Raw genomic sequence first — 23,984 nt, forward strand, 5'->3', positions numbered from 1 at the left:
TAGGACGATAAAGAAGCGGTGAAAGTACATCCACCACACGACACGAATCTTCATAACGAACACTCTCTGCTTCAACACAGGCTACTTCGAGTTTTTTTAGGGTTACAGATCTGGGTGTGAAGCACATGTAAGAACGGTACTACGGGGACACGCCCTTTACTAATGACTAACCCAATTAAGTTTAGGTATGGATTGCCTGAAGACCTTACAGTAGTACTTTACGTCTTTTTTATAATTTGACAACTTTTCATTTAATGATTGTCTCCTAAAGCAACAAATTTGTATGAGAGATTGCTGAGCAGTCCAGGGGATTTATTTATTCAGAATCGTATCATGAAAGTCTTACACGGTGACACGTTCAGCAATGGCATCACGTAACTCGTCCTTTAACATACCCTGAGAGTGAGGGAAGCAGACCCGGAAAACATTAATTCAGGTTAATTCAAAAACATTAGCCGTATCTAACAGCTCAATCCAGAACCTTAATAATCAAATAGTATATTCAATCAAATCTACAGAGAAATCCGGTAAATTATTGAACAATTCTAAGACAGGACGAGGCACGACAAATGAGTTAGAAGGTACACACCCTTGACATTGACTTCCATTTTGGAGAGACAAGGTACCAGAAAGACAAGTGTTGGATGCATTGACTCGACCCTACACGCCTGGGTATCAACATCGGTCAGGGTAAGCGTTTGGACATCAACAAACATTTCGACAGCATGTACATCACGCGATGGCTTTAGTGAACAACTCAGAAATCTTTCGAAGAAGATTTGTATCAAGATTTAACATTAACAGATCCTTGATCCGATTCAAGTAGTGCTCGGTTCTAGCTTCATATCTTTTCAACAGGACCAATGAATTAATTATGTCACTTAATACTTCAGTGGCGTTAACAATAATAGTCATCGATTCACCAATCGACTGCTGCTCCAGGTCAGGTAGAGTAATGGGTAAATGGGCGAATTCCAAGAGCCTTTCAATCTTGTCTGCATTGGTCCCTTCGATTTCACGTCCTGTTGTAGAGAGTTCGTAGGCAAGTTCAGCGCTCCTCAGAAGACAAGGGTCAATGATAGAATGCCCAGCCATGGTAAGATGATTACATGAAACAACAAATATCACCAAAGAATTAATAAAATTCACCTCAGACTACAATACCTTAGTTACTACTTCACTTTTGTACGGTGTTATTTTTGGGTGTTTGCTCAGCATTATGCTACTAGCCATACAGCGCAGGTACAACAAAGGAACCACGCGACAGGCTACCAACTGCAACGCCACCCCGAGATGACAAAGAATGACGTTAAGCTAAACAACGCCATAAGGTAACGAGCACGACAAGGATGGAAAAACCAACAATAATACGATACAGCACTTCAGGTAAATAACTTACCATACATAACTGGAAGCAACAAACTGCGCCGAAAAACCATCCCATAACAAAACAATAGGCTTAGATCCCCGGGAAATGCCGGGCCAGACCTAAAAAATAACACCAGATTTCAAAAATATATAATTAGATAAAAATATATATAAAATAAAATTGAAAAGCTTTAAAAAGTTTTAATAAGGAAATTCGAAAGTTTTCAATAGCTTAGTAAAGTAAAAGAAAACTTAAAATAAAAGTAAACAGATCTTATTAATATAATGCAATCCTTTTCAACAAAAAGGAAACGATGAAATTAAAATAAATATAGCATTTAAAATATATATTCAATTTACTAAACAGACTATGTAAGGAGCTCCTTAAACTAATTTAAATGTTTACCCATACAAATCCTTCTCTTTTTTCTTTAAACATAAAATCAGATTTAGAAACATACAATGCGGGACGAATTGTTAGGCTGAGTAACCTTGAGTGTCTTAGGACAATCCGTAGTGGAGCAATCATACGTCCGAGATATGGACAGAGACATAGATCCATAAATCATCGCGGGAAATTAAAACAAATACATCCCGACGAAAAATATTTAACACATAAGCCAGCACAAAATTAGAAATATTTCGACACAAATAAATTAAACACAAACCCCAAATAAAAACATACGGATAAAAAAATCAACACATGTTAAACGCATAGTATATAAGTTAAAGAACAAGGCACGACCATTAACCCAAGACGTCAACACACCCGGAGAGTAAAACACGATCTCACCTCAAGACCAAAACAATTAATCATCACATCAGCGACGCCACGCAAAAACAAGAAGAAATCCCCAGACAAGAACAACAACCACAGTTACGTAATTGCACAAGGAAGAGATAAGGTAATACAACAATGTGACAAATATAAGGATAGGGAACATTACAAACCTTTCAAACTGTCCAAAAACCCAACGAAATAATATCATTTTAAAAGAAACTACCAATTTAGAATATTTCATTATTAAATATAATCTAGGAACAAGCCAACTCAGTGCGAAGTATAAATGAATGAATAATACGTAGACACGCATTTTAAAATAATTTACGTATTGGAAAGTAATATTTGTGTTTGACATAAATTTTAAGTAAATGAATGTTTTAAAATAATAAGGGTAAATAAGAACTTATCAAACGTGAACTGATGAATAATAGTGGTAATCAAACCATATAAACCTTAAGGTATGTTGGAAATAATCACCAAAGTGAATTTAACATTTATGAAAATTAATATACTGTTAATAATAATCAAAATAATATATTAAGTAAGAAGAAAAAACCTATGACAAACAGTGATTACGCAAAGCATAGTCCAACACACGGTCAGTACGGAGTCGAAACCAGCGCCATGAATATCAATTAATCCAGAGTGGAATGAAAACAATTACCAAACACCGGGCAATGATTACCAAGCTAGTCGCAAAAAAATTAAATAGCAACAACACATGCATCTAGGAATTAAAACCAGGAAACACACGAAACGATCAGAATAAACTATATCAGAAGGGTAAAACAATTTAAGAGACTGAAGAAATTTCACAGTTACCGGTCTACAATAGACATACCATTTAAATGCTACCCACATGGCTCATAAACGGCGTACAGAAAAGAGAATACCGACCTGAAAAATCGAACCACAATAAGCACACGAAGTATATTAAACGACAAATAAAGATAAAATTACTTGAACAGAAGAAAAATCAGAAAATGAGTACTTACATCGTAATGAGATATCCAAAGTAACTTACTGGTATCGACCTATGCAATGGTAAACACCAAAAAAACAAGGCTTAAAACAAATAAAATATTACATATTACTTTAAGATATTAACATAGGAAAAACAAAACCAATCCCTAAATGGGATATACTACTACGTTTTTAACCGACACCAGTCGGAGGATCCTCCATATTGGAAGATGATAAGAAAGACATCTCAAGGCACCCACACGAGAGCAGTTCCAACAGAAGAGAATCTCATTGCCAAGTAGCCCGCGCGAGAGCGGTAACGTCTTGCGATCGTCGTGTGCTCTGGAGATAAGAGTCCGTACACAAGACTAGTTATACAAGTCGCGGATAGAGGGCGTCGGAGCTCGCTCTGCCGTCTCATACACAACACATACTGGCAACACGGAGAAAGTTTCAGAATAATTCGGTGACGATATGCCACAATAATCTCATACGTAATGGGCAGGAGAAAACATGGACAAATGTTCCATGCGCCTTAGTATTTAAGATTAGCCGTGCCATATAAGCACGTAATTTAATTATACAACTTCTCGAATAGGGTCAGATCCCGAATTATATAAATATATTTTACTGTAATATCGTCACAGTTCTTGACGTACTGCATGGTCTGTCAGTGTTGTGTGAGCTGTCGTATTGGTAAGCAGCTCAGGCAGGATAGAGCACAAGACATGGAAAGGCATTTACCACCAGAAAAGTCATGCGTGAAGTAATCCTCTTGCAGGAAGGACGCACACAGCGTTACGTGGCAGAGAGACTTGGGGTGTCTCAACCAGTTATCTGCAGATTGTGGCAGCGATATCGAGAGCTACAAAATGTCAAACGGTGAACTGATACAGGGAGAAACCGGAAAACAACGCCAGCTGAGGACAGATTTCTTCGTTTAGAGGCCCTCCGAAATTGCCGCCGTACAGCCAGGAACCTACAAAAAGAGCTAATTAATGCACATGGGACTGTCGTCAGTACACAGACAGTTCTCAGTAGAATAAACGAAGGTCACCTCAATTCCCGGAGACCACTTAAAGTGGCCAGGTTCATCCCTCATCACCGAAGATGCTGTGTGCAGTATGCACAAAAGAATGTCAACTGAAAGCTCCGACACTGTACTCCAGTATTCTATACCGATGAATCCAGATACCAGCTTTCTGGGTCAGATGGTCGTATTCGAATATGGCGACGTCAAGGAGAACGAAATTTGCCTTGCAGTGTGCAGGAAACAGTCGCTTACTGTGGCGGATCAATGATCGTTTGGAGAGGAATTCCTTTGAACCATAAAAGTGACCTCGTAGTCATTCAGGGGCGATTGACAGCTGTGTACTACATTGAGGAAGTTCTGGAGAACCATGTGTTACTCACCGCAGACAATATAGGACAACATTTCACATTAGTACATGTTGGAGTCGCTGCACATTCTGCTAGGGCCACCAGAGACTTCCTTGCAGCTCCTGGAATTCAAGGAATGGACTGGCCCGCATGTAGACCCGATCTCAACTGTATCGAGCATCTGTGGGATCAACTTGGTAGGCGTATCCAGAATCGCTCACAGAAACCCTGCACCCTCCAGGAACTGACAGCAGCATTATTTGGAAATGGGGAGCCATCCCCCCGGATGCAATTCGGAGGCTTATCAGAAGCATACCACGCCGGTGTGCTGCTTGCAACGAGCCAGAGACTGGCACACAGAGTACTGAAAAATGTTAACTATCAGTTTTCAGTTTGTTTTTAGTGACTTTTTCGATTTCTGGACCTCTGTGTCTGTTTGGGACAATCAATCGTAAATGTATGTGTATTTTTGTTCATTTTTGGTTTCAAGTAATGGACTGGTCCGTATGTAGGCCCGATCTCAATTGTATCGAGCATCTGTGGGATCAACATGGTAGGCGTATCCAGAATCGCCCACAGCAATCCTGCACAGTCCAGGAGCTGACAGCAGCATTATTTGGAAATTGGGAGCCATCTCCCTGGATGAACATGTTTTGGTTCTGTATAATCTACGCCTGAAAAATAAAGGCACACGAAATATTACAGCGGATCAAAAGTTTGATACGTTTCTTTTTGTGAGCAGTATATACAAATGTTGGAAGTTAAATAGTGCCAACTAATTATTTACAACAGATATAAAAGATTTACGTCCGCCTCTGTGGTGCAGAGGTTAGTGTGATTAGCTGCCACCCCCGGAGGCCCGGTTTCGATTCCCGGCTTTGCGACGAAATTTGAAATGTGGTACGAGGGCTGGAGCGGGGTCCACTCAGCCTCGGGTGGTCACAAATGAGTAGAGGGAGGTTCGATTCCCTCCTCAGCCATCCTCGAAGTGGTTTTCCGTGGTTTCCCACTTCTCCTCCAGGCAAATGCCGGGATGGTACCTAACTTAAGTCCACGGTCGCTTCCTTCCCTCTTCTTTCTCTACCCCTTCCAGTCTTCCCATCCCCTCACAAGGCCCCTGTTCAGCATAGCAGGTGAGGCAGCCTGGGCGAGGTACTGGTCCTCCTCCACAGTTGTATCCCCGACCCAAAGTCTCAAGCTCTGGGACACTGCCCTTGAGGCGGTAGAGGTGGGATCCCTCGCTGAGTCCGAGGGAAAAACCAACCCTGGAGAGAAAACGGACTAAGAAAGAAAGAAATAAAAGATTTACATGTTAGCAACCTTTACTGTCCTTCAATGCAATCAAAAACGTTGTGTATAACCCGTCGCCAGCGATGTAGAAGTCGTAGTATACCTTTACCAGAGCCTGTTCTGTTGATGGAGCGAATGGTCTACTGCCTGGCTCATGTCTCATCCAGGGTTCTGATACGGCGTAAGAAAGTCTCTCCTTCGCGCTCATAGCGCTCCAAGTGCGTCTTAGCAGCGACGTAACGCAACCCTTTGTGCATATCCCTCAAATCATGCGGAACCCATCGTGATGCAATTTTTCGCATGCCCAGGCGTTACTTCAGGTTGTGAAGCACAGTCGTATGCGCTAATCCGATTTCTTGGGTGAACTCACGAATCGTCTGCTTTCGATCACTGTCCAGTAACGCGGCTGACGCTCGTAGGACGACCTGCCCGAGCAATGTCCGCCACAGTTTGCCGACCATCGTTGAAGGCTTTTACCCAACGTGCCACTGTTCTATAAGGCAATGCAGATTCCCCACAAGCCTCCTGAAGACCTTGATGGCACTGTCGTGCTGTACGACCTCTGGCACATTCAGTCTTGATCCAACTCCATTGTTCCTGTTTGGAAAACGTAGTGACAACGTTACGTTAGACCGCTAGCTCACAAGTGACTGTGTTTCTCTCGCATGTGCGCACGCAGGTGATGTGGGAAGGGCGAGTCCATTTGCTGTGAGGTAAGGTAGGTATGTAACCAACGTGTGCTATCAGTGACAGTATTAGATTCCGTTGCATAGCGTCTCTACAGCAGTGTTGCCACTATTTAAGTTCCAACCTCGTATATATTAATCATATGAGTAAGGAAGTGGAATCAGAGATACCGGGGAGGCTTTTTGCAGATGATGTTATTCTGTACAGAGTAATAAATAAGTTACAAGACTGTCAGAAACTGAAATATGACCTCAATAATTTTGTGGGATGGACAGTAGGCAATAGTTATTACGATCGCCGTATCTACAGCACATTTCCCTACCTTACATACTGCTGTTCGCCTCGAGCTCGTCCTCGCCGCATCATGCACTCCGCTCACCTGTTCTCTACCAGTGTGATTACGTCATCCTCGCTGCACTTCGCCGTTGCCTGTGCGCTGTGTGTACACGTGACCTCATGTTTCTCGAACTCAATGGCTTGTAAACTTCTCTACTTTTCTGGAATATTCTATTCCACTATATATTGCCCACTCCGCTTCTTCACATTTGAGTCGGGTTTTCATAGCGGAGTGGTGGAGTGCCAAAGTACTGTGCCTCTTGTAAATCATGTCTATTCCATCTGGACTCTGTCTTCAAGCTATTTGGTGAGCAAGACTTATTGTAATTTATCTTCATTTGGACTTTAAATTTTCACCCGGCCTCTTGCCAGTTCAAATTTTCTTCCGTCGAGTTGGTATGCTACATTTTAAAGTTCATAGACTGCATCACTATACGAACATGCGCTACGGACAATTATGAATTATTTATAATCATTTCAGATGTCTTCTAGGACCTATGTAAAAAAATGGTAAATCTTGGAATAACCCGGTGAAGAAAATCCTTTCCCCGCCCTAAATCCTTGTATCACTTCCCTTCCCCCTTTCTTTTGTCCTTCCTTTCTCTCTGATCTTTACTCCTGCTGTCCTATTTAGATTTTATATTTATTGTACGTTGGTAAATTATTTATTAGGCTTTCCCCTTATGCATTTTTGGATATTCAATTTGTAAATGTGGCACACTTTTCGGATTTTTCTCTACTCTGGTATATTCATCTTTCACCAATTGTTATAAATTTATCTTAGATTTTATTTATCTTGTTGTTATGTTTTATTGTTAAATATATATTCTATTCACATCGTTATCTTTTTGGTCTTCCTATTGGCCTAGCTCCTTCTCACTGTGCGTTTCCTTGGTTTAAATCATTATTATTATTATTATTATTATTATTATTATTATTATTATTATTATTATTATTATTATTCACATTATCTATTAAATTACTATACTTTGGTACACTGAGCTTTCTACGGTACTGCTAATATCTTATTATACTCCGCTCTACGAACTTCAAATTACCTATCACTATTGTATAATAGTACACCACGCACTATAGTATGATAGCAGTACCCACTCACTACATAGTATGGTGATAAACGGGGTTAAAAGTCAGGTTATGAGTTTCACAAGTGAGAAAAGTCCTCTCAGTTTTAGTTACTGCGTTGATGGGTTGAAAGCTCCTTTTGGGGATCATTGTAAGTACCTAGGTGTTATAAAAGGAAAGATCTTCAAAGGAATAATCACATAAATATGATTACAAGTAAAGGGTACAGAGCTCTGCACATGATTATGAGGGTATTTAGGGGTTGTAGTAAAGATGTAAAGGAGAGGGCATATAAGTTATTGGTTAGACCACAACTAGAGTATAAAAAAGTAAAGTCATCTCCGTATAGGCCACGAAGGCCTTAGGAGGGGTGGAAGGTAAAGGCTTCCACGACCCGCAACCTCGGCACTTGATGGGGTAGAGTGGTTAGCTCTACGCCCGGCCACCTTTGCCCCCAGGAATTAAACTGGTACTCATTTCTGGTGTATGCTGACTGAACCTCAGGGCCATGTGCACCTCCGGAAGTGGAAATCTCGTTTCTTAAAATTTACGATTTCCTGACGGTGATACGAACCCACGTCCTTCCGGACGAACCGAGCACGCGTTTACCGCCTTGGCCAGGCAGCCCCTACAAGTAGAGTATGGTTCCAGTGTATTGGACCCTCACCAGGATTACTTGATTCAAGAACTGGAAAAAATCCAAAGAAAAGCAGCTCGATTCGTTCTGGGCGATTTCCGGCAAAATAGTAGCGTTACAAAAATGTGCAATGTTTGGGCTGGGAAGACTTGGGAGAAAGGAGACGGGCTGCTCGACTAAGTAGTATGTTCCGACTCTCAGTGGAGAGATGGCGTAGAATGAGATCAGTAGACGAATAGTTTGAGTGGTGTCTTTCAAAAAGGAAAGACCACAATACGAAGATAAAGCTGGAATTTAAGAGGACAAATTGGGGAAAATAATCGTTTTTAGAAAGGGGATATAGGAATTGGAATTGGGAGATGTTAAAAATATTTCCAATTTCTTTGTAATCATTTAAGAAAATGCTAGGAAACCAACAGATAGAGAATCTGCCACCTGGGCGACTGCCCTAAATGCAGATCAGGATTGATTGATTGATTGATTGGCTGATTGATTGATATAGCTCAAACCGAGTTATAGTGATGTTTGCAGTAGACTAAGCTTTGGGGGACTGGAGCACCTATTGGAGAAGTCGTCCATGATCCTCTTGTGGTGGTGGTTCTTTCATGAACATAAGATCGATCACGTATGACGGAAGTGGTCAACGACAGCTAACTTTGTTATATTATGTAGTACCTTCTTTTTAAATCGTTCATCGAATTGTTCTCTAACGAGCAGCAAACCTGGACTATTCTATCGGCCCTCTCCGTATGACAGATAAACACCTTCTCCTGTTGGAGAATTATAACTGAAGAAATAAGCACAAACTGAATTCACAATATAACAAAATATTATAATATGCAATGAATAATTACTTTGTTGCTAGGTAATCGTGGACAGTAGGTGAGCGATCATTTCAGTGTCGTTTGTTTTGCCGCATACTGTAAATAAACGGCATGAATAACACAAAATGAATAAAATGGGATTGTTCATTTATCTGCCGCATATTCACTTTCTTTCTAACCCTAGCCCCTATTGATCACAAATACTCAAAAATCAGAAAAATGTAGCATCAAGCGGAATACATATACGCAGTAAGATTGTGGCTACTCCAACCACTACTCTTATACCTTCATATCTTCCACACAATATAAATAACATTTGTTTGAGCGCCAGTTGCTTTTTTAAGAAAAACAAAATTCGGTAGAGCATACCTCTTATATCAATTATCTCAAGGCGTGAGGTGATAAACTCACATATCTGGCAATATACAGGGATATGGATCAGGACAATATTAAATTACTGTTGCATTTCTACAATTGAGGATTGTACATGGAACTGGAATCACTTATTATAATTAAAATAAAACTGAGTTTATGACTATAATTTACGTCACAATGAACAATCATTGACGTCTTTTAATTTAACAAAAAAAAATATATATATAGTGAGATTTGCGGTACTAATAAAAGGAAAATTTAATCTAAACAAAAAAAAAGCTATTGGCATGAACTTGAAGTGATATCGCCGCTGATTACATTCTTCTTCATGTTATGAATGCATAACATGTCTGATGCTTTAATTACCTGATGTCTGCATACACCGCTGTTGAACTTGAAATTCTTGGAAAAACCTATGAGCTGAAGTCGGGAGCCGTCTGCTGTTATCTTTTTATATAACAAGGAGTTGGCCTACATACCATGTACGCGTGTAGAGAGCTCCAATGTAATTACGTCCACTCAATATATTATAAGTAATTGGAAAATATTATTGAAACATCTTGTGAAGTCCATCCTCACAAGATGATGATGTTTCTTTATCAGCATAGTACCCGTCTCTGCTCGGATACAACCACCACTTGTAGACGTCCTCGATTATTACAAGACCTCTTGAAAACACAACTCTTAGCTCTGACCATCACTCTAAGACCACTTCTTCCATTTGATACATCTGACTGATACATATGATCTGATAGATATGATCTGAATACCTCTCACCACCGTTGCATCGACTTTTATAACCTCGCGATGACGACTCATCTCCCTACTCTCTGTTCATCCCTTCCACTTCAACATACAGTAGCTGGCGAATACTGACACTTGGTCGCAATCACGTGCCCACGCACTGATGTCATCAGTCAAGTGTTGTCTAAGCGTGCCCAAGCGGATTGCAGATGACTAAGTTTCATGCGTCATAACATTCTCAGTTAAACATAGCCTCGATTGCAAAATACTATGCCAGCTCATCTAGCCAGAGTTACAAGCCACAGCCTGACTATATGAAACCAACAAATCTCACTTACAGCAATACAGAATAATTACAAACAAATTTCACTTAATCTATGATTAAATACAATAATATGCGTGATGCCTAATTATTACAGTCTAAATGATGAGAAACAGAATATAAAATCTAATGAATCGGGTTAATAATGATAATAATAATAATAATAATAATAATAATAATAATAATAATAATAATAATAATAATAATAATAATAATAATAATATTAATAATACTGAATGGAATCTGTAACCCTGTTGTACGGTTACAAGATCACAACATCACTCGGAAGGGACAGTGGCGATAGTCATTAATTTTTAAGTGGTCTTCTTAGATAAAGAAGCATATGAAATCCCCCTCTCAATGTCGGCGTTGAAACACCTTTTGATATTTGGATATAGGCCTACATTTTGCAAGCACCTTCGTCTAATATTGGTCAGTAAATAGTACAAAAACCCTAACCCATACAGTGTCATTGCGCAGCATACTAATGAAGTTATTTATGTTGTTTCTTTACTAGGAATCAATATTGTGCAAGTTCTTCAGTTCCTATCAAGATGGTGCAAGCAGACACTCGTCGGGATCTATTCAGTTTCCCCGGAGCATTTAAAGGCTGTGTGGAATCTGCAGGGAAAAGGTGAGTGCATTAATATTTTTTATATATATAATATAACAATGTATGTTACAGTTTGCCGTTTTGTGAACTTGATCTTTAATATTTTTCAAGGTGAAAGTGCCAGGATAGCAATTAACATACACTCATTTTATAAAAATTGTATAGCATGAGTACAACGAGGGTTGTCACACAGCATCGTAATAGCTGACGTGTGTTCCATTTGGATTTATTGATGATTGCTCGCGCAGAAGTGCCACTAGGAGGTAGATCTCCCTCATTCATAAATGCAAGACATTATATGAGGCATTGTTTGCAGTTTGAACCACAGAGCTAAGCTGAACGAACACGCAGCATGCGCCTGCGATTCGATAAGTCTGTGACCAGCTAGATAAATTTAAGGTAGTTCACGTCGTCGCATCAAGAGAAGCAGATTGGACGATTCGGTGCATGATCGGCACATCAAATATGTGTCGAGAAGGTTCGGATCGACTCCGGCGGAGCATCTACAGCGAGGATATTTTCATCGTGCGACAGTCTGTAACGGTAAAACCACACAGAAAGCGTTTTGAAGCAGCAAGCATTAACAAGCCGTCCTGAGGAGTTGATTAAGCGCGTATTAGAAAAACCGTTCACTGCAGTTTGCATAATTCTGTATACAAGTTATTAAACTCGATGAGTTCGTCTTACAGGGCGAGTTGGCCATGCGGTTAGGAGTGCGCAGCTGTGAGCTTGCATCCGGGACATAGTAGGTTCGAACCTCACTATCGGCAGCCCTGAAGGCAAAAGCTGGGGCTATACCTTAATTAAGGCCACGGCCGATTTCCTTTCCATTCCTAGGACTTTTCCTATCCCATCGTCGCCATAAGACCTATCTGTATCGGAGCGATGTAAAACAAATAGCAAAAGAGCAAAAAGAATTCTTCTCGTCGTTAATTAATTTCATAAGTCCACTTTCTCTGTCAATCAGATCAATCCGCATGGGAGAAACCTCGCTTAGCAATAGTAATCTCGCAAATCGTGATAGCACTGGTGGCATGATATCTGTACAATTGCTGCTGCAATACTGCTTTCTGTCTGGTCAACGTACCAGTGCTGCTTAACGCTGCTTTTTTGCTTACTTTTGCGTGTTAATGCTCTAAGCTTAAATCTGCTTTATGTGTGGTCTTAGCCTCCACGGACGTTGCTGTGCACCATACAGAGACTTTCCATGGCAGACGAGGATACGCCTGTGCCGACCATTACCATATAAAGGCGGCTAGCAGAGGAGGATATTTCGTCGCATCGTCCATTATGATGTCTACAATTAGGATATGATCATCGCCCTAACACGCCTTCTGTAAGGAATAGGGAGCATGGCATCTTGCGGTTTGGCGACGAATGGTATTCACTGACAAATTTCTATTCTGTCTGGATTCAGACCACCGCCAAATTCGAGTCTGGAGGCGTCCTGGGGAGCACTGTGATCCATGCTTCGTTGTAGAGTGGAATGATGTCCTAGTGAGAGGTGTCATGGAGTGGGTTGCCGTTTATCTACGATTCGCGCTCTCCATTGGGTGATTGAGAACCCTGACGGCGCGGTGATACGTCTCAAAAAAATCCTGTGACCGTGTGTAATTCTCTTCGTAGTGCAGCTCAACAACCTCATTTTCCATCAAGACAATGCCCGATCTCACACAGCATGATTATCACTGGTCTACCTTCGCATTATCAACACACTTCCCTGGTCAGAAAGTTCTCCACACCTTTCAGACATCGAGAACGTTTGGGACCAAACTGGACGGCATCATAGGCCAGCGGAAATTATGGCAGATTTTGAAGTTAATGTCATCCCATGTGGCAGGATCTTCCTCATGAGAACAACGGACGTATTTACGCCTTTATTCCCGACCCTATCACCGCCTGTCTCCGTGTTATGGGTAGTCCAACACCGTACGAAATGCACCCTGTAAGTGATTGTTACCCAGCAATTCATGCTTGGTGTGGTACAATATGTTGGTGTTTTATTTATACTGTCGTGTTATGTCCTATGCCTGTACCCATTTTCGTGTCCTGCTATGGATCATTCATGATGCACATTTTTGAAAGTGCGGAAAAGTGTAATTAAGGTGATCCCATATCCGAATATGGTTGTAACACTTTCTATTATGTAATGATTATATTTCGGAATATAAGAATGCATATTATTTGTTCCACGAGTCAAGTACACGTAAGTCTATTGCCGGTATTAGAGGAAGAGTAATAACCCAAGTATCCTAGTTTTCGAAGGATTTCCGACTTGAATATAGTTCGCCTAAACATTACAGCAGGGGCAGGTGCTAACGGCAAAAATAACGAATGTATCCATAATACCACGATGCTTACTGTGTACTGCTCTGTACCCACCTTTCTAAAACACTATGTGTATGATCGCTACATATTATGAAATTAAAATCAAAACGCTGACTTTCAACTATATCCACACTGAGAATATCCTTTGGTAACTACAAGGTGGGCCAAAAGTTACGATTACAAATGTTTAATGTTATTGTATTGAAACAACAAGGAACATGAAAGGCAAACTATTGTATTTAACAGAAAAATGTATGCAAGAATGGAATAAGACAGAAATGAAAGTTCTTACATATTCCATGCCGACCATCACTCTATGTCGAAGAAAGGACAGTATAGTAGCTGACGTCGTTGACGGAAGCATTAACCTCATATTTTGAACTTTGTATGGCAGCCGAATTCTACCAAGAGTATGATGTCAAATTATCATCGTGCCCTCGTAGTAACTTTACGTCTGGAATGACTCTTAACAAGAAGACTCACTAGGTGTGTGAGACAGAATCTTAGTAATGATGTTCGGACATGGTTTCCTTGCCAGAAACAACCAATGTTAGTTAGGAATTCCCTTACACGTTTCGTCTATGGACTGCAACGGTAACTAATGATCCCTATTTGTGACATTTTCCTCGACAGAACACCTGGCCAATGTTATTATACTGAACAATGTTATAATAGTGATCACACCGTATGCCGTAAGCACTAGCGTCCCCGGTATAAGGTCACAGAAGCACGTGAACGCCCACATTATTTCGGTGATATTACATTCAACAATAATTTTTCAAGAACAATCGTTAGGTATCGTTTTAGCAATCTGGTTGATTTTAAAAGTCCGTTTCTGCATTGTCAAGCATTCAAATGTAACGCTCCTGCCAGGCGATTACAAGCTAGTGCAGACCATAAAGTTTGGTAGTTTGCATAACTAGTATCTGTAGAGAAAAATACTGCTTGTATGAGAAATCGGATCACAGATTTTGTGTGATCCAGCAGAAGTACGTGTTATCATGAACCCCTATAGAGAGGGCGGCATGTACACGCAGTGAATAAGATATTTTTAAATTTCATGTCTCTTAGCTTAATCCAAGAAACAGCATTGGGAGGTCCCCGTACGATGTTTTCTATGTAAAGTGCGAGTTGCGGAGTGTGATGGTAACGGTAGGCTCACTTGCCTACAATCGAGCTGGAAATTTTCATTACAACAGAAGACCTCCTTGTCTTCTGTGCGGTCACAATCGATTTGGGGAGTTTTCGTTACAATGGCAGGCCCCCTTCCCTATTACCAGACACAATCGGGTAGAGTAGTTATGACGAAAATTGCAAGCTCCCTTGCCTCCTGCCTATCAAATACGGAAGAGAAATGTTCATTAAAAGGGTTGGCTCTCCTTACTAATGCCAGTTACACAGGAGTTGGAGAAGGACTCTATTCCTATTGCCAATGAAAGTCGATGTGGGGAATAGTGATTACAATAACAGACGCCTTCCTGCTGACAGTCACTATCGATTTATAAAGTATTAATTATAATGGCAGACACACTCCTTCTAGATCGCTGCAAGTAGACTTCAATGAGTATCTATATCGACATGCATGTATACAACAAATGAACTGCTGCTAAACGGTACGTTATATCCACAAACGGATTGCACCATAAGACGTATCCTTTAGCGGTCTAAATGGTCGATCCTATGACATTTTCCCGTTTCTCCTCTATCATGGGTTAGATTGAGGTAGAACCTTTTAATAGGGAGACATTTGGGCAAGGTTTTCACACACTGCATTATTTTTCGGATACTTATGTTACAGCTAGAAACATAGAATGTGGTTCACATATGGCTACTGGGGAGGCCACTGTTCGTGTCGAATTTGATGATTCTATCTTCCCTATAGTGTGTCAAACTATGAATTATACGTGCGAAGACTACAAAATCTCCGACACTCAAGAAACACAGCCAAATCTAACACATAAGGGATAGAGATACGACAAAAAGTCATAGGACTAAATTGAACGGAGATTGTGCCATCCGTTTTGTGATACGATTTCCGTTTAGCCACAAAATACATCGAATCGAAGGTCTGCACCGTCATTAAAATTGCCTCCATATTTCAATGTATTTTTTTTTGGGGGGGGGGTAAAAGTGACAATGTAAACATCTTGGAATTTTTCCGTCGGTCACAGGATAAAACCTATAGTTTTGCCAAATTTTAATTTTCTAGCTCGTCTAACAGATTTGTGGCCATCTTGATTTTGGGGAGAGTTGTAAAAATGAGGACTTCCAGGGAACTACATCTAAAATGTATGCGTATGGTCATTATTACACCTGAAACGAATAACGGTAACGGAACGAACATTTCGCCAAAATAGTCAGTGTACAGACACACGGCCGTTACGATTTCATTTATATAGATAAGTATCATAATAAAAATACATCAACCCTATTTCATTCTTTTCACGCTTTCCCCCTTAAGTGAATTTTCCGAAAAAATGTACGTGTTTATTTATAATGAACATTCCAAATACCAATTTTCACGTCTGCAACATCTTGAGTTTTTGCGATATCTGTATCCTAATGAAAATAATTCAACCTCATTTTCAGCCCTTGTTACCTCTACATCCCCAGTCAAGTGTTTTTTTCCGGAAACACATAAATATGTGTTTGTTTATTTTTAAAAGAGATTAATAATACCAATTTTCACGCGTGTAACGTGTTAAGTTTTTGAAATACACTGCAAATATGCTCATTTTAAAATTTAATCTCCCTTTTTACTTCCCCTTACATGGATTCTCCGAAAATAAATTACACGTGTTTCTTTACTTTAGAGGAGATTCCAAATAGTCCCACCAGTTTTAACGTCTGGAGAATGCTCCACTCTTTAGATATACTCTTGATATACCCATTTTAAAATTCACCCATTTTTCACTCCTGTTCACCCCCCGTTAAGTGGATTTTCCGAAAACAAAAAATCTCTGTTTCTTTTGATTTTAAACGAGATTCTAAATACCGGTACCAATTTTCATGTCTGTAACGTCTTCAGTTTTTGGAGATATAATTACCCTCATAAAAGCTATTCAACCTCTTTTTCCACCATTTTCACCCCCCTTAAAGATTCTTTATTTTTAAAGTAGATTACAAATACCAATGTTTACGGCTGTAAACTGTTAATTTTTTAGATAAAGATGTGCTCATTTAAACCGTTCACCCCCTTCTCGCCCCCTTAGTGACGGAATATTAAAAAATCATTCCTTATTGAGCACCTACACTGTAATATGAAATTATCCCCAAAATTTCATTTCTTTACGTTGCGTAATTTTGGCTGGGCGCTGATTGCAGTCATCGGAGTTAGCCTTTTATATACAGAAAAATGATGGACTGGCAGTGAGCAACTAGTGCGTCCAGCGGAATACCTATTACACGATAAGTAGAGAATAAAAGTTTGCAAGTGTACTGTTAGGTGGACTGAAGCTATTCCGTACGAGGTGTCACCTCAGGACGCGCTCACCAGTCATCGGTCATCATCTCAGCTCGTCAGCATGGTTCCTTACCCACCATACACCCCAGTTACCACCACCAATACAAACACCACCTCTTCCCGTGGCATCTACTCTGGACACTCGGTGGCAGTGGCAGCAGCCTTGGCTTATCTAATCCTCTATCAACATTAAATTATTATTATTAAAGTCCATTTATGATGATGATTTTTAATTTCTCTTTTGAGTGTAATTTGACAAAATGGAATTACATGAAGTTGTTCTGTGATATTTTGCTTTACCGGTACTTGAGCGCTGGTAATTCACTGTGCTTTGTACTATTTACGATCCAATCTCTGGGAAACTGATGTTGTAGGAATAGCAAAAGATCGAAAAGAAATATTTAATCTCAATATAATATTTTTTTAAATACCAATAATACAGTATTTCTCGAAGTTTAGTACCGTAAGTCGAATGAATATTTCACTGAAGGATAGGGAGTTCCATGGAACAAATTAGAAAGAAAGTAAGGGCTAAAAATATAACTAAGACAATTTAATATTTTGTTTTCTCGTTTGAGTTTAATCATTTCCACGCCTCTATAATCTTCTGTTGACCTTTCAATCATCCTTCAAGCCACTACGATTCACCCTTCTACACATTCTTTGCCCCAGTCAACTTGTCATCTCAAGATTCACTTAAAAATGGAAATACATATAATTTATATGTATATGTAATAAATTTCTGTAACCAACAATACAACACAAATGAAGTTACAAACCATATAGGCAAGAGGCCAAAACCCCTCCCACCGCCTCCTTCTTCACATTCTTTTAACAACCCACCCGCATTTCTTGGCCCTATAGGTGGCCCGCCCCACCCTTCCACGTTGGGAAATGAAAGTGAATGAAAATTTTTCTTTAAAAAAGACTAGTGCTGAAGCCGGGAGTTTGTGGCTTCTGCCATTTTACGTCACTACAGTGTTCCAATGCATTCATGCAAAGTCATAGCTGAAATACGAATATTGGACGGGAAATAATTAAAAACACATCGACATTATAATGTTACTGATAATTTAGGCCTATAATGGGTTTTATAATGTTATTAAAGCACGACTCTGGTACATCAATGTAAAATGTTTTAAAATAGCTAACCTGTTGACCGACGATCTATGGTGAAATCTGTTTCATCTCTCTTACAACATGATTCAATGGAATGTTCAAATTAAGTGATGACGTTAATAAGACGATAAGCATCTGTACCATCTATTGGGTTTATATTTAAGGCATGCATGGTTAAACTTTAAACAACATGCCGATATCTATTTTATACAGTTGAGCTGTGACTTTAGTAGATACCAGTATGTTCTGTTTCTTGCCTGATCATATACCACACATTCTCCCTAAAATACTGTACATCTCACAAAGCGATCCTCAGATAATTTTAATTATAGTAGGTACGTGAAGGTGAAATGTCCCTAAGGCTTTGGGACAGATAGTCAGGCATTCTCCAGCAGTGGCGGCTCGTGACAAAAATTTTAGGGGGTTCACAACAACATTTTTGTTCGTGTCTCAAATCAGCAAAAAAGTAACATAGGTATATAAATCACTTCACTAAAAGTTCCTTGTACGGTTCCTTTTTTACAAATAATATGGTAGAACCCCTGTAACCGAGGATAAATTTTATACTAGATAATCTGTTAGTGTAGAACATAAGAAAAATTCATAATAACTTTACTACACCGCGAATATTGAAGGATGCGAGTACTATTCCTGGTTTTGAAATAGCACGAAGTTCGCCTGTGTGTTAGTGTAGAACAAAACCAAACCCCATGATCTACCAAGCGACCACTGGTCAGCCCGGTGGCCTGCCGATTATGAGGTGTCGTGTGGTCAGCACGACGAATCCTCTCGGCCGTTATTCTTGGCTTTCTAGACCGGCCATCTCACTGTCAGATAGCTCCTCAATTGTAATCATGTAGGCTGAGTGGACCTCGAACCAGCCCTCAAATCCAGGTAAAAATCCCTTACCTGGCCAGGAATCGAACCTGGGGCACCCAGGTAAGAAGCAGGCGCGCTACTCCTACATCACGGGGCCGTTTGTGTTAGTGTAGAACAAAAGTAAAATTCATAAAACTTCACTGCACTGCGAACATTGAAAGATGCGAGCACTATTCTTGGTTCTTGAATAGCTCGAAGTTCACCTGGTCATGACGAGAAGCATAGAAATAACATGTACCGCATTTACCGGTGGATTTTTTAAAAGAATTGTTTCCTAATTGACCCCAATAATCCACATATTATCTCGGTTAATCAGGTTTCTACTGTATCTCATGTTAATTATTCTCGTCTTGGAAATTATAGACAACACTAGCATAGGAAATTAAATACTCGCGTTTTTTTGTGGATGAGAATTTTCATGTTTATTTATTTTTGCACTCAAATGAGCAAGATCTGTGCACCCACCTCAATTCCATACCCTTCTTTTTTTTTTGAACAATAGGCCTAAACAGGGCAAACAAAAAAGCGCATTCCTAGATCTACAGTATATCCACAGAGCCACTTGCGTGTTTCGTACACTTTTCTCTTAAACTTACGCCTATACTTGCGTTTGTCAGTTTTTGTAACTTTTTCGATAATCAAATCTGGTCTGTCCGGTCCAAACCTTTTAATTTCTAACTTATCCTGAGTTTAATATTTCGCTGGTTAAAATTACTTGAACTGAATTCATTTCCTCTTACACTAAGAATAACTTACCACGGTTACAAACCATACAAACAAGGAAGCAAAACACAACACTCAAATGAATGTCACTTGAAAAGATTTTCCAATCACAAGGTAAAGCAAACTTCTTCCCGCGATTACGAACAGCTGTTCGCAACGAGCTAGAAAATGCCTGTTCAGAATTACTAGCGGAATCTGCCGGTAATGTAATGAAATAGTAGTTCCTGGGAGGCTGGGGCTAACCGTAATGGGGAGGTGGCGGACCCTTGTGGTCAACTGTAATACTGCCACTGGTTTGAGGGTGGCTCTAGACGACAAGGCACGTACCTTACCGTGCTCCTCGCTAATGGGAATATCAGTGCATAAACCATGACGTCATCTGCTTTGGACATGCGTATAGTCTTCAGCACAATAGCGCATTACCCAGTGTGCTCGCTGCACACTCGACGTTAGCCCCTGACGGGACGTACTCGGGCTCCACCTGGATACCACGGCCGAACCCTTACGGAACACGCCGAAGATTTCCGAACGGCGCAATGGCTTTGAGTTGACAGTGCAAAAGAACGAACTGTAGGAGATCTGCTGAACGAACGATCGAACTATAGTAGTGTTTATAAGGTAGGCTACACTACGAATAGATACGAAGAGAACCGGGCAGTGACGATTTCGTGTTGACAGCAGGAAAGTGTATTTATTGTACGAGTGCTTTGAGAATAAAATTACGTGTGTATATTTTCGAATATCTACTTGTGCATAGTGTTCGTTACTGTACCTGTGGGATTAGTGTATTTCGTTTGGTGTGCCCAGCTATAGTGTGTATTTAGTTACGTGCCGCGTGTTTATTTAGTTTTTCTTCACTTTAGGTAGGCCTACTTACATAGCGTTATAATGAGCAACGTTGAACAATACTCGTGTTCTGAATGTGGTAAAAGCTATGAGTATAATAAAAACCTTAGGAAACATGTTTCTAAGACCCATCCAGAGAAACTAGATGAAATTGCGCATTGTTTAAAGGGCGGACATCTCTTCCGCACCACTGTAAATTTTGTGATAAACAGTTCACGCACAGTTATAATTTAAAACGGCACGAGCGTCAGTGCCACACAAACTTAATTGGAGGACTTGAGACAGAGGATAAAAAATTTCCTTCTTTCTCAAGCTTCCTAGAGTGGAAACAACACATTGAAAGCGAAACATATTCACAGTATGTAAAGAAAAGGGGTTCTTACACTGCAGCAGTTAACATGAAGAAACATTACTGTGTGTGTCATCGATCAGGCTTTTTTTGTATCTGAAAGTAAAGGCATCAGGCACTTGAAGCTTCAGGGAAGCAACAAAGTTTATGAGATCTGTCCAGCAAGTACTTGACTAATTGAACATGAAAATGGAATGTGTGAAGTAAACATTAGCCAAACAGGAAAACATTAGCAACAGATATTGCCAACCAGATTCCCTTTCAAGCTATTCTGGACAAAATTTGCGAATCTGTGACAGACTCAAAGCTTGAAAGAATTCATTTAATCACAAAACAGGATTTGTATAATATTGAGCGTAGTTTTAACTTGAGCTCTAAATCTGTCAGACATCAGGAGGATGGTACAAGTGTTGAGGCCTGGGTCAGTGAAGTTAATTCAGGTGACAGCCCCTGTATATTATTCTATAAACCTCAGGGGACCACCAGTGAAAAGCATCCAAACCTCATTAGTAATGACTTTATTTTAATTATTATGAACAGTGCTCAAAGTGAAATATTAAAGAAATATGGTAGTGACTGTATATGCACTGATGGAACGCATGGGCTTAATAGCTATGGGTTTGAGTTAATAACGCTTTTAGTTCTGGATGACTTATGACAGGGCTTTCCTTGTGCATTTCTGATTTCCAATAGAAGTGACCAGGAAATATTGTCTCTATTTTTCACCTACATTAACAATGAGGTTGGTTGTGTATCCCCAAAGGTCTTCATGTCCAATTTGGCAGAAGCCTTCTACAATGCTTGGAATGCAGTCATGGGACCTGCAACCATGAGATTATTTTGCTCATGGCATGTTGACAGAGCATGGAGGAAGAATATTCAGACCAAAGTAAATGGGAAGGAAAAACAAGGAAATGTTTATAAAATTCTGAGAACAATAATGCAACAATATTTAGATTTTTGTGAATTAAATAGGGGTTGTCTTGCACACCTAGTAGCTATGTCAGTGAGTGTATAGTATCATGCAACATTTGATTTAAAGTGACTATGAACATTGTGCTTTGAGTGTTTCAGATCAAAAGCAGTTGTTATTTCAGTTAGTAATGAGTAGTTTGGAATGTTGTGATATGATGATGATGATGCTTGTTTAAAGGGCCCTAACATCTAGGTCATCAGCCCAAAATGTTGTGATATCAGTGTTAGATGAGATATGTGTTTGTGGCCTGTTGTAAAGAAAAGGGTTTAAAATGTTTTGAAATATATAGTCAGTATGTAGGTAAATAATACACAGAATTAATCAATCATTTTCAGGATTTTAATGCAAAAAGTAGCAAGTTATGAGCATCACTGTAAAACTCTTGTTTGCAACATTGATAATTAACCCTATATGGACTACACACACACAAAAAGAAAAGAAAGAAAAAAAGGAACACGTGATACAGATTTGAGGTCCTTTATTTAATCATGAATAAACACATTTAGGCATATACAAACTACTATTTATTTCTTCCTGAATTGAAATCCTCAGAAGTACTGTTCTGAAGGATCACTAGACATTATGATGGAGGTTGTGCATAACTTGGTGGGTATAATTATTTTTAACTTACTTGCTTTATAGTTGACCTTTCATAGGGCAGAAGGTTGTGAGTTGAAAAAGAGGTAAAGCTTTTTTGTGAGATCTACATAAGATATTACATTTGAAAATTTAATGTGATTGGACCTTTTACAATAGACTCGTGGGCTGTATCACTGTCTGTTTAGAGCAAGAGATTATCTTCAGGGTGCTGTAGTACAGTACTGTACCACCTTCCTCTACCAAAGTCTTTCTCATAGAAATCAACTGCAATATATCCTATTATGAATACCGGTACCTAAGTAATTTAGAATAGGTATGCTAGTTAAGAAAAATATAAGTGATGTTTACATTTGTTGAAAGAATCATACAAGGAACAGTATCAAAGTCATGATGGAGGAAATTCAGGAGACAGAACACTTTAAGCCACTTAATAAACAACAGCAGTCATATTTGGCAGAGGAAGGAAAAACTTATCAGCAGCTCACTGTCGGACCTGTGTCTGGAAGTGGGTGAACAATGTGTACAAAACTCAAGGCTGCCACTCAGTATCGATATACTAATTTTTTTCTAAAATAAAACAAAAAGAAACACATTGCATATCTTCTTCACAAAACAATCTTTACATCACCTCTTACAGCAATCTGTCATTTGCCCTTAATTTCTAATTTTTATCAGAATACTACCATAATACAATAAAAAAAGAAGTGCTATAATATGAATATTAGATCAATAACTAAAAAGGTTTGCTATGAACCATTAAATTACTATTTTTTTCTGGAAAATATTTGTTATAAGATAAGACATCCATGTAAGTTCTTCTGCATGCATTCTACTTCTTTATATACAAGCTTTCTCTTGTTTTAAAATTATCATTCCATGAAATTCATTCCCTGAGTAACCTTTATATTGCCAAGACCATTTATTACACAGCTTTCTTTAACTTCAATTTTACTTGTTCAAAAAGCTTGTCACTAGTTGCCATTTCTTCACTTTTATTCCTTAAGTTTCTTGAAATCTTCAAATTCTTCAGTATTTAAGTTGCATTTCTTATTTACTTCTCCAATTTTGATGTACTTTTCTTCCTCTCCATAAACTTCTTTTGGTGCTCATTCTTTCCTTTCTGGATTAGCAGTGTAGCAAGAGTGAGCAGATCTTGTCATTGTCAGTTGCTTCGTTGTGACCAGATCAGTTGTGGTTTGTTTTACTGCAGTAATTTATAAAAGCATCCTGAATATTTATTCTTGTATTTAATATTCCTGGTGACATGGGCGATGCTTTGTCATTGGTCAAATCTT

The 23,984-nt window shown here is 39.3% G+C and overlaps 1 protein-coding gene across 1 annotated transcript in view; it reads left to right on the forward strand.

Moving 5' to 3' along the window:
• Window positions 1-23,984, forward strand: part of Bmcp (uncoupling protein Bmcp mitochondrial) — a 122,455-nt gene that overhangs the window by 16,352 nt on the left and 82,119 nt on the right. Inside the window, exon 2 of the mRNA XM_067151258.2 lies at window positions 11,311-11,427. Within this exon, the coding sequence (XP_067007359.1) occupies window positions 11,348-11,427 (80 nt within the window). The 5' untranslated portion in view covers window positions 11,311-11,347. The remainder of the gene's footprint in view (window positions 1-11,310; window positions 11,428-23,984) is intronic.

The sequence above is a fragment of the Anabrus simplex genome, chromosome 7 (assembly GCF_040414725.1).
Source record: "Anabrus simplex isolate iqAnaSimp1 chromosome 7, ASM4041472v1, whole genome shotgun sequence".
Taxonomy (NCBI): domain Eukaryota; kingdom Metazoa; phylum Arthropoda; class Insecta; order Orthoptera; family Tettigoniidae; genus Anabrus; species Anabrus simplex.